At 35.0% G+C, this 12,858-nt stretch overlaps 1 protein-coding gene across 2 annotated transcripts; it reads right to left on the bottom strand.

The window, feature by feature from the left end:
• Nucleotides 1–211: 211 nt before the first annotated feature.
• LOC138317624 (E3 ubiquitin-protein ligase TTC3-like) lies at nt 212–8,795 on the bottom strand. Of its 2 annotated transcripts, none has more exons than XM_069259417.1 (11): nt 8,648–8,795; nt 4,836–4,983; nt 4,017–4,185; nt 3,664–3,751; nt 3,313–3,440; nt 2,525–2,604; nt 2,018–2,094; nt 1,761–1,864; nt 1,299–1,361; nt 872–926; nt 212–646 (listed from the first exon to the last, which is right to left on the bottom strand). In XM_069259417.1, the coding sequence occupies exons 3-11, from the start codon at nt 4,106–4,108 to the stop codon at nt 392–394; spliced, it is 942 nt and encodes a 313-aa protein (XP_069115518.1). In that variant the 5' UTR covers nt 4,109–4,185; nt 4,836–4,983; nt 8,648–8,795; the 3' UTR covers nt 212–391. The 2 variants fall into 2 exon arrangements, with proteins under 2 accessions (XP_069115518.1, XP_069115519.1); XM_069259418.1 differs by lacking the exon at nt 8,648–8,795 and adding an exon at nt 5,757–5,895.
• Between the last annotated feature and the right edge of the window lie 4,063 nt (nt 8,796–12,858).

The following is a 12,858-nucleotide window of genomic DNA, read 5'->3' as shown; positions in this document are numbered from 1 at the left end:
GGAGGATCTCCGTTACCATGTGACTAACTAAATACAAATTACACAAATGCCCGTTGCTATTAAAACACTACCGTAAACTCGAAAACCAACAAAAAATCATAAAGAACACACTTTTGTTTCTTGTTTTGTCTGTTTGTAAGCCAACACATTCAAACACGGGGATTTTTTTATGAAAATGTGTTTCTGTAACATTTTTTTTTCATATCGTGTACATATTCTCAATATACCGAGCAAATACTCTCGTGTTTTTGTTAATTATCTAAAGAAAGTCGAAAATCGGTAATTCAACCATAAACTAATTCATCCCAAGATCTGAAAATGTTCCACCACTTACATTTGATTATTTTTCCTCCATTTGAGAATTGCACACCTGAGAATTGGGGAATTCCATTTAAACACAGGGTTTTAAATCAGACCTGTTTTCACTATCAAAATGACTTTCCTCTAAAACTTTTCTCAGCGTTTCATCTGTATCTCTCTTCTCCTTTTCGTGTTTGAAATCCTTTCCCTGCAGCTCAAGGTCGCGAATGTTACTTTCGGAGGCGAGTTTGTTATTTTTACAGATTTCCAGACCTTTTTTGTTGGCTTTTATAGCCTGCTCAAGTTTCCCCAACTGGTTAAATGCCTGGGCATATCTATAGTGACCCTGCACCAAAACAAAACATTTGTACAAGTAAACTGGTATAAAAATAAAATTGCTAAATCTTTATGGACAGTTTTCCAATTTAACAAATATGAAATATTTTAATCAAACACTTTTTATTTTGGCTAAAATAATCATCTTTTACATTGCATATATACCTCTAAAAGCTAAGATTTTCGGACACTGTGACTAGATCAGAAACTCATCTTAACATAATAATAATGTTACCTTTGGCCAGTCTGGTTTCAGGACGACTGCTCTCCTGCCGTCAGCCAATGCTTCCCTGTAAGCATAATTATCATACATTTCACCATTTTCTTATGAACAATCATTACTTTGATTTTTCAATTACCTAAATTTTGCAAAACACCATTCAAAAAGTGGATGCATATGTATACCATTCAAAAAGTGGATGCATATGTATATTTCATTTTGGCGAATTTTTTTTTACTGAATTTAGAGATTTTGATATTCCTTATGAATTATTTGAAGCGATTTAGTTTTCCATCAATGTCTATACTCTACAGTAGGTAGCATTGTTGTTAATATCCACAGTTCAATGCCTAGTATCTTATTGATTTTGTAGTTCTACCTTCAACAACATCAGCTCTCATTTACCTATAAATGCCTCCTTATTTGTAGATAAGAGCCTTACCTGAACTTCTTAAGTCTATTATACGTCTGAGCTCTATTCCCAAAGAAGATGTGGTTGAAAGGGCTGAAATTCAAAATCCAAAAACATACACAACTTTCACTGAGCCATTCCACATACAACTGACTTGTTCCAGCTTTGCTGTCTTAAAAGTAAAGATTCATTAGACCGATAAACAAAATTCTAACAACTTATAAACTACAGGGTTTCTTTACGATACTACATCTAATGAACTATGTTTAATGAAGTTGCAACGACTTTAAGTTATCTTTATGTAAACATGGTACTAATTATTTTATTTCAAATACAGTTGATACTTGGTCGTGTACCTAAGACCCTGTTTTAATTCAACATATTTTGTTAGTACTGATATCTAACTCATGAATACTCTGTGCCCTAGTTTACAATATTTGACATCAGAATTTCGTTTATCCCCCTTAGACATGGACCACCAGCTCGACTTACTCTGATTTGGCTGCCTTGGTGTAGTAATCAATAGCTGTTTCAAACTTGCCGTGCTGGTACTGTTCATTGCCAGCGTCCTTAAACTTCATGGGGTCAGTGCCGTCCTGTAACCAACACAATTTGAATAATTATAAACACAACAGTAAGTACCTTTACCCTATATACAGAATTACATCATCTATTATACAGAGGCATGCTATAATGAATGTTTTCTTTTGTTTTTCATTTTTCAAACATGCAATAAATGAAATACAGACCTTAGAGCGAACATTTTTTCTGACTTCTTCTGAAAAGTCTTTTGCTTCTTTAGCCAAGGACATTACCAGCATTTCATCTGAAATTAACAAAAATATGAAATAATATTCATTATTCAAAACATAGTTTAATTGAACCTTGTTATTTAACTCAATATTGTATTACTCAAAGACCATTTTTAATTTCAAATAATAAATTGTTTCAAACCAACATTTAATTGATCTATTTCCCACCAATCCAGGTAACATTTCTCGCGAGTCTTACAACTAATTTCTTTTCATGCCAGGTTAAAGAGAAACAGCAGAAATTTTCAAAATTCAAAACATCATTTCATCAGGCTTAATAAAATTGTGGACATTTCCTGACCACAATACAGACCAGAAATTTCTACACTAAAATAACTTTAAATACTAGAAGCAAAATACAAAATATGGCCACTATACAGAACTTTTATACTAGGATACACTGCAATATCTTAAAAGAGGATGAAAGATAGCAGTTCTACTAACATAACTTGGCGATGTACAGGACAGCACATTTCGCTTCCATTTCTCGCATTTTACTTGGTGGTACTTTCATGGCTCGATCCCTAAAACAAATTGAAGCAATTGTATTATCGACTACAAATATTAAACATGTCTAAGAGTGTTAACATTTTGTTTGAAGTAAGGCCAAACAAAATTAATTCTTAGTTTCTCAGGCCCCGCCGCATCGACACTTACCCCCCCGCACCAACGTTTTTTATTCCCCATAACTAAAAATTAAAATCGAGACCGCCGCATCGAACGCACCCCAAATTTCCATTCGAACTCGCCCGAAATTTCCATTCGAAAACGCACCCGGAAATTGGCTCCAATTTTAGTATGCACCTTTCATTTCCGGTAAAAAATGGCTGCCGATGTCAGCATTTGCTCAAAACGGAATGTTTCCTCCCAGGATTATGTATTTTCAACTGGTTTTCTTTGGATATAGTGACAATTGAGATATTTAAAAGCTGTTCTTAAAGACTGAGTAAGAATTTACATTTTCTACACGTGTTTTCATTGATTTTCATATCCTTCAAGTGAGAAAAAAAAAAAAATGTTATCTGCCGCATTTTTTTTCAGAGAAATAAAAAAAATAGTACCACCCGCACTGACTTTTTAAAAAAGTGGCCTGGGAAACTAACAATTAATTTAATTTTTTTTGGCCTAAATCAGTCAGTTTTTTTGTTGTTTTTGTTACATAAATCACTCTAATGTATGGTAGTATGTCAAATTTCCCTAAAATCACAGCCTCTTTGTATATATCAACTTACCAGAGTTTGATGACGAGGTCATACTTTTCTACACTTGTGAAACAGATATTGTAAGTGAGAGCCTCCGATTTCTGTTTATCAATGTCACTGATACACTCAAGGACTTGTATCAGCAAAGTTCTCTTCCTCTGAAATACAAACATACATTGGCTATACATTATTACCTGAGAGGGTTAATTTGTGTGTCTATTTATGAAAACCATTTTACATTTAAATTGTTTCATGAATGAAATATGGCTACATGTTAAACATTTCCACAAGGGATTTGTTTCAAAAAGGCATTTGGTATAATTCAGACATGTAATAACTGCTATTATATTTTACATTATTCTATATCTTGGTACCACCCACCAGTTTCCTGATCATAAACAATGTTACAGCCTCTACCAAATCTGTTACTGCCCATTCCTCCCAGTCTAGGCTTGACAGCTCCACCTCCCTGCTCAGACAAAAATTAAGTGTAAAACCAGTAATTGACAAATATTTAACAATTTATATAATATACAATCATAAGTGTTCTAAGTCTATTTTACTGGTAAACAACATCACATGGTCAATGTGTTTTGTTCAATAGTTGTATTTTCTCCGAGTTATCCTTTTCTTAATGATTAAAAGATGAGTTAGACGTTAATGTTACAAATATATAATTTGAAGTAATTTAGCCTAATGATACAAAATTCTGTGACTAGTGCCTGGCATCCCACCTTTTCTTGTACTTCAGGAGCCCGGAGTTTCTGACAAGCTCCATCCAGGCTGCAGGGACAATGTTATTGACTGCAAAGAGGAAGGGCCCCATTGCAAATACTCGTACATGGCTGTCCTGTTTCTCCAGGAATTTAGGACTTTTCTTCAGCCAGATATCAGCATAATCACCTGGGGGATGACAAAGAGTTCAGTTCTAATTAGTGGGCAAATCAACATTTTCATTTCTGGTTCAGTTCTAATTAGTGGGCAAATCATCATTTTCATTTCTGGTTCAGTTCTAATTAGTGGACAAATCAAAATTTTCATTTCTGGTTCAGTTCTAATTAGTGGACAAATCAAAATTTTCATTTCTGGTTCAGTTCTAATTAGTGGGCAAATCATCATTTTCATTTCTGGTTCAGTTCTAATTAGTGGGCAAATCATCATTTTCATTTCTGGTTCAGTTCTAATTAGTGGACAAATCAAAATTTTCATTTCTGGTTCAATTCTACTTAGTGGGCAAATCATCATTTTCATTTCTTATTACTTACGGTACATGCTAATTCATTTTTTCTCTTCTTTACAAAAGTTGCTATATATGTCTATTCGGAGATATATATATAATGTTTACAAATCAATATAAACAATATTACCCTAATGACATAAACAAATTATCTGATATTTAATTATTTTTCACTCACATATAAAACCTCATTTTAAAACCTACGTCTAAGAGAAAACTACCACAAACTTATATATATATATATATTTTATTTAAATTTGCAAATAAAACTTTCCATTAAAATAGATTTCTATATTATCAGTACTGCTCTACTTACTGATTTTCTTTTCTGGTACTTTGGGTTTGGAATCCTCGTCAGACGAGTCCACTAAGTCAGGGATACCCGTCACTGTCAGAATCGGTCATGGTTCTGGTGCTATTTATATCATCAGGCAAAGTTGTGTTGATCAAGGTCTGCACACTGACTGAAATTAAAATCATATCTCACTTTAACTAAGTTAATTTCAGTCTTTTATGCTTCCTGGACACATAGAGCTCAAAGATATATTTAAGAGCTAGTAAGTTAGCTACAAATGACAAATCACTACCTTTTTCAGCTGTTAAGTGAAATGTTTACAGTCCTTTCACCTGTGATTTACTTTCCACAATATTTTATTAATCTTTATATCGCCATGATTAAATATCTACCAGCTGACTTTTATGGAAAGAACGCCATATTTTCAATTATTTATCCTCATGAACGTAATCAATGCAAACTTATTTTGCAAACACAAATTATCAATTTAGGTAGCTGTGAAAACTGCTCTACACTAATTATGAAATAGTGTAGCTATCTTCACATCTTTAGTATGTCAAGGATAGAAAATTTGTGTGACAAGAATCTGGATTTAAGTAGCTACTTACTTTATATCATTAAAATTTAAAAGTTTGGAGTTGCTATGTATCACTATAATAAATTATATTCTCCAAACCTTCAAAGACTATAAGTAATATTATATATATATATATAGAGCAACAACTAGATATAAAGACTTATCAGCAGTACAGCTTTATCATAATTAATTCAATTCCAGACTTTAATCAACCAGAACACGACAGAACTGGAAATGAATAGATGAATATATTACATATGTAAAATGAAGTTCAACTTTACAAGTCAATGTGCAACAAATATGTATCACTTTGAATTGAATATGCAATCATATATTAATGACTCATTTTAACTCGCTGAACTTACAGTTAAACAGTTCAAATTTCTGGATTTTGTCCAATTTCTAAATCCATCAAAATGTGTGCTGCTACATAAACATAGTATCGCTAAAGAAAACAAGTTAATTCCATTGTGTTAATTCTATTACGGGACACTACTGAAAATTTCTAAGGGAAATCCCCAATATGAAAATAGACTGGGATTTCCAGATGACCTTTATATCTATGGCAAAGATACCGGTATGCATATATATGCACACTATTGCAGTGAACACAAAATATGTGTATATGGTGTGGTATATATTGGTTTTTTATTCTAATTATGACTAATTATATATGACTTATATATAATCATTACTAGCACTATACTGGTACTGGACCATAACACTAGAGTCCAATATATAATCATTACTAGCACTATACTGGTACTGGACCATAACACCATAGTCCAATATATAATCATTACTAGCACTATACTGGTACTGGACCATAACACTAGAGTCCAATATATAATCATTACTAGCACTATACTGGTACTGGACCATAATACTAGAGTCCAATATATAATCATTACTAGCACTATACTGGTACTGGACCATATCACCATAGTCCAATATATAATCATTACTAGCACTATACTGGTACTGGACCATAATACTAGCACTAGCTACATAATAATATTGTAATTACACTTCACCTGAGCTAATTAAAAATATTTTTAAAGATAACAGCAGCTTAGATAGAGATCACATGTGGTACAAAACACAGATGCATGACTGTGGGTTGATCATGATAAGACCACAAATTCAGCAGGAAACCATGGCCAGCTAAACTTTCTTTCATGAACAACACATGCAGATACAACTTGCAGACAATAACAAACAATTTGCACATAACTTTTAATCACACAATGTAAATAGTTTTCAAGATATACCTTGTTATTTATTTTATTGAAATAAAACTATGACACGCCTGTCATAATCGATCTTTAATAAGTTCGCATAACAATTAACATTAACACAGAAGATCTCTTAAAAAAAAAAAAAAAACAGAGCCAGAAAAAAATACCTTCCATATATCTGAAAAATCTCATTGAAACAAGGTGAGGGAGATTTTCTCTTTCATTGTGCCTAAGGTCAAGGGTGAACCTTGCTGAACAATAACACCATAGTCCAATATATAGTCATAATACTAGCACTATTCTAGTGGTGTTCCAATTAATCAAGTTCGTCGAGTATCGTTGGTTCGCAGTGTCTGATCAATTAATCAAGTAAAATATCTGTAATGGAGTTTCCTCATCGGAATTTTACAACAGCATGATTAACCAAAGTAGATGATCAGTATAACATACACAAAAAAAAATCAAAGCCAACTTGTTAAAATCATTCCCTTGTATGTGGTTGTCACTCATATCATTTCAAATTTTAAGCATCTAAACGAATTGAAGAGCGCATAAGCACTGCGTTGTACTAGTACTGGACCATTATACTATAGTAAAATACAGTTATTGAATGGGTATGAGGGAAATAGCACTTTTATTGTCCCCCGAGACATAAACTTTTTCCCGAGGCGAAGCCGAGGGAAATAGTTGTGTCAAGGGGGACAATAAAAGTGATATTTCCTGAATAAACCCATTCAATAAGTGTTTTATTACACTGTTGAGAAAAATGCTATAACATATACCCCGTTGATATTTCACTTGTTCCACATTCCATATCATCGATAGTGCCCAGTGATTTTTCTCGTATGAAGTCCTTTGAAATATTAACTGCTGTTTTAACAACTTGCAGTGTACTTCCACTGTCTCTATCAGTCAACAATTGTTCGAGAGATTCCTCGTCTAGGTTGATGAATCTGGAGACCATGTTGTAAACAAGTTGTCGTCTGCAGCGTCAAATCTAGATCACCTAAGCGCTTTGTGTTTTTTCGTTGAAAGTGAGATACAGTCAGAGAGGTTCCGAATGAAGTACTCCCAATGCGTTATCCAATCAAATTCATGATTAATCAAAAGTCCGCGAAAATTTGAATGCAGGTAAATAGCTCATTTTCAGGTAAATAGTTCGAATGACTATTTACCCGGTAAATAGCGGTTTTAAACGACTGGATTATATTTGGATTTGAATAGCATTTCTATTCTCTACTCTTTCTATAGTGAAAAGGAAGCAAAGGTATAATAATCATTACTAGCACTATGCTAGTACTAGACCATAAGACTACAGTATCAAAATCCAAGATGGTGGCCTGTCGGCCATCTTGTTCACCTATCTGTCCCTAAAAACTATGGCCTGAGGGAAACCTAAGCCTGCACCTGAAACTTAAGACAGATCCCTTCAGTATACGTACATTCGAAGAAATAGCGGTAACTATCAAAATCAAAATAAAACTGCAAATTTAATTGGAGTCTATCAAAAGAAATTACATGAACTTAAAAGTCAACTGGAGGATTCCAAAATTCAGAGATCTATGATCACCAAATCAATGTCATGGATAGATTACTCCCCTCAATCCCTGATTAGGAATTTAATTAGACACGTGAAGTAACTATTGATAAGAGTTTCCGTCTAATCCGAAACTAACCTCCACTACTGTAGCAATGTAATCGTATTGTTGAAGGAGGCCTAGTCAACCTTTAATCAATATTTTAAACGTGATTTGTGACACGGGTCAGTAGGCCTAGGCCTAAGTAGTTATATAAACAAATAAATAAAATTTCATCTTTAGCTATAAATAGGAACTGCCATGTCCAAAACACACACACGTGTGCACCAAAATCGCATACACAGATTTATCTAAAGAACGTTTCTATTTTGTTTTGGTTAAATGTGCATCAGCACCCACCTTGGTTACGAACTCTGCCCAAGGCTCTAAATCAGTGAAACAGTCTTCAAACAGTACCCATTGTTTGCTTTATTATCTTACCTATTTATGGTTAGATGTTTCCTTCCGTCACATATGCAAATCACCGCTTTACTTTCACCTGCGCGCACATGGTCTTCTTGGAAAATCCAAAATGGCGGCGTCGTTTTATTGTTGAGGAAGTAGAAAGTCAGCCTCGTTTTGAAGTTTTAAAGTAAAGTAGCGCGAAATTCAAATAGAAAAAAACATTAGGTCCTCTGCTAACCTCTGGTACAGATTATAAAGACAATCAGCAAGGAAAAAATCAGTCAACATCATAGAGGCCTCAAACTAAAAAGCCAAAGATCCAACCAATAGAAATAAGTGTAACATATGAAATCATATTATTAATTAGATATTATAAACCGAGTGGATAATTACAGACTGGTCATAGTCATTTAGCACGAGACATGCGACATATTTCGTGTAAACTTGGCGCAGGGGCGTAGCTGGGTTTTTTTTGGTGCAGGGGCGTAGCTGGGTTTATATACCATTGCAGGCACATGTGGCAAAGACTAAAAGGGGCACAGCACCAAAAGGGAGAGAGTGTGGGAGGGGCCTCGTCCAGAGGTTTTTTAAGATACTTTCATAATTCTGTTGCAATTGGAATATTGAGTTTATTACGTGAATTTGTTTTTTTAGTTTTATGTGTCATAATTGATATGAGCGATAATTTTGACACGTTACTTTTTCTTCGGTAATCTGTTGAAAACCTTCAGGTCTGATGAAGTCATTCAAATGGACAGACAAACATGTATCCTGCCTTATAAGCATTAGTTACAAAACAGAATTTATGCACTGTCAAATTCTTTGTTTACATTACATACCCTATGGGTTCTGCTTGTATAATGTATAGTACAGGAGAGATTGGACATTCTTGTCTAACAGATCTTGAAATATTTGAAAGTAAAACCATTTGTTTGAATACGGTTTTCGGAGTCTTTTAAAAACATATAAATCCAATTTCGAAAATTCTACCTAAATAAAATCCTTCCAAGTATTTCATTACCCATCCCCATTCTATCCTGTCAAACGCTTTCTGTTGACCAAGGAAAATAATTGCACCATCTTGGTTTTCCATATCACTATAGTCTATTATATCCGAAATTATATCTTGGATTATTAAATTATAAATTTGAATGCTCTATTCTGTAGTTTTTAGGTGTTGGTAATCAGTCGTCCCTGATCGACGTTGGATTTATTTGAAGGTAGCGCAGCGACGAGTGTTTTTCCAGGCTTTTCATACAGTCTTTTCCACAGTCTTTTTTGGAAGGTTGTCCAGTATGGACCAGAATGAGTGTAAGCTGTGTTTATCGAAAAGCTCTCGTAGCGAAGGACGCGCTATATATATATATATTTGCGCATCCTTCGCCAGAGTACGGAGGATGATGGCGTTTTCCACTGAATCGGTGTTTCTGGCGATATTGACGTAGAATGTCATGACGTTCTTTTCGAGTATTATCGTAATTAGTTCTACACCGATTAATGAATAGACCGCAGTACTGGCTGTTGAGGTGAGGAGTCCTTGAAGCTCCTTAAGGATCTGTCTATGTATCCTGTCAATGTTCTCCATTTCTGTGGTCGGTAATGACATAACATCTAGGTCTAAGGATAGGCGTGGGATAGCTCGAGTCTTGTCATCGGTGACATGCCATGTCTTGCATAGAATCAGGAGCGAATAGATGATACTATCTTTATCTTTTGATATTTTCTGTGCTATTTGGTTTGTCTGAGTTTGTTTGATAGATTCCTAGATGCTTCACTTCGTCAGATGTTCCGATGTGTCATCTTCCTTGTTCACCGTTGAAATTCGGTTTTTGAAGTTTCCTTTATGAAGATCATTTCTGATTTAGAGGCATTGATGGTAACTCGATCGCGTGTCTGGTGACAAGATCCAAAATAGCTTGCATTTCGTGATGTTTGTTGGCAAGTAGAGCTATGTCGTCCGCGTTTGTTGGGCTTGCAATGTTGATGTCAACAATGTGTGTGCCCATTGCCGAGTTTTAAATGCTGTCTAAGATGGTATTTTTATAGGCCTTGTACAACGTTGGTGAGAGTTTTGCACCATGTTTGTTCTTTGTTTAAGATCCACTTTTCCGATAGTTTTCCTTCCATTGGATGTTGATGCTGGAGTTTTTGCATATGTTTCGGAGAAGGACCCACAGAGGTCTAGTTATCCCCGCGTGGTATAGCTTGTCCAAGAGAAATTTGTGATTCACGGTGTCGAACGCTTTTCGGACATCAAGGGTGACGAAGTACAGTTCCTTTTTGCTCTCTTTATCATCGATGATGGCCTTCGATACCATTAGAGCGACACCGAGGGACGAGACACCTGCTGTGAATCCTCTTTGGAGAGGGTTCTGCGTTTGGTACAATTCTTTATCCAGTCTCGTTTTGATTATGGCTTCGAATATTTTGGAGAAGGTATCAGTGACAGTTTTTCCTCTGTAGTTGGATGTTAGCGTTTTGTATTTTCCCATTTTAAGATTGGCGTTAGTATGCCGTCTTTCATTGTTTGAGTGATGTCAAGGTGTAGCAATAGTTTATTGAAAACGTTAATTTCACGACTGGACTACCTATCTCGGAGGAAAACTGATGGCACTCCAGCAAACACAATTAATTTGCTTCTTTGATGTACATAATGGCAAAGGAGCCTTAGTATAAGAGAACACTGTGGTTGACTGTGTTGCTTTGAAGTTGGGCGTCGCTCTCTCTGTAATCTTCAAAGGAAGTCTCTGCATGTCTGTGATTGAAAAGTTTTTTTCTCTTGAACTGTCTTTACTTTTAATATAAGATAGTCCAGGGGTTGGTATAACGTCAGTGATAGTAATCTCTGGAGTATCGAGGATGCTTCCATTAGAGACCAAACTCGGCTCAACCGACCGAGTTAAAGAGAAGGTCTTCCTCTTAGTGAGATCAAATGCGACTTGGGTTATTTATATGCGTGTGGTATCTCCTTGTGATAGCGGCGTCCTTGTCCGTTTTCCAGTGGAGCATACTCTCAAAGACAACATGAGCACACCTCACCCTGTCACATTATAGCCTATTGACAACGGACGAACCAGTCGTCCCACTCCATTGTATACATAAATATTTACATCCCCCGCAACACTTATATAAAGGCATAACGAATTTTCATAACGGTCTTTTTGTAATCTTTAGGCTAAAAATCCCCCCAGGCCGTGGTTTTACCTCCAAAGTCGAGAAAACATTGACTTTTATAAATATATGTTTGCATCTCTTTTTTTTTTTTTTTTTTGTAGTAAAAACGTAGTGAAGACAAGTCATGTACTTATACGTCATATGAATGCCATTGGCCGAAATATAGAAATGTATGATGGGTTACTAGTGATCACGTGATTGTGTGTTTACTTCCAAATATAGTGATTGTTTGCTTGCCATTTTTTCGAGAGAAAAAAACAACAAAAAATTTGAAAATATTTAGACTACAAAATGTTATTATATAATGCATGCATATCATTTTGACTTGCACATATATATTATTTTGCAATAAATATTGGACTGAAATGAGTTGTAAAGCTGTCATTTCCACGTTTTATCTATAAATGATATAATGCAGATTGCCAAATCCAATTGGTCTAACCATCTAATCTAGGATCAGCGAAGATCGGCTACTTTCGGCTAAATTTGCAGAATTCTAAATTTATATGTTTATATGCTGTAGGTTTCACAGCAGATAAATATAACAGAAAGAAAATAAGATCTCCGTCAAAAGGCAAAATTATATACTAAATTTCAGGTAAGAGTAATCACTATATTTTGGAGGTAAACACACAATCACGTGATTACTGGTTACCCGTTTTTCGACCAATGGTGTGAATGAGGTACATTTGTATAAGCACGTGACTTGTTTTACTACGTTTTAATACAAAGAACGTGTTTTTGTACCATGATGGGGGAAAATCCCCCGCGGATCGTGCTTTCATTTCCAACATTTGAAATTGCTAAGCAATACTATCATATCATTGTTTAATTTCCATATTCTTTCGAACCAAATAGTTCAGCTTCTGCGTAGCCCACTTGTCTTTTTGTGACGCTAATACTTGTTTTCCTTGTTCACCGCGTTAACAGCACGGCGTGCATCCGCAGCTCGAATACTAGTCCGATCGGCAACCGTCGGCCTTTCCGTATGGTTTTGTATTTATTTGTGGGTTACAAATAAATCAAATACAGTTATGTATATCAATAACAGAGAGATAAGGGTGACCGAGAAA

The sequence above is a fragment of the Argopecten irradians genome, chromosome 3, assembly GCF_041381155.1.
Source record: "Argopecten irradians isolate NY chromosome 3, Ai_NY, whole genome shotgun sequence".
NCBI classification, from domain to species: domain Eukaryota; kingdom Metazoa; phylum Mollusca; class Bivalvia; order Pectinida; family Pectinidae; genus Argopecten; species Argopecten irradians.
Note: the sequence above shows the minus strand (reverse complement) of the source record. Positions and strands in the feature narration are given on the sequence as shown.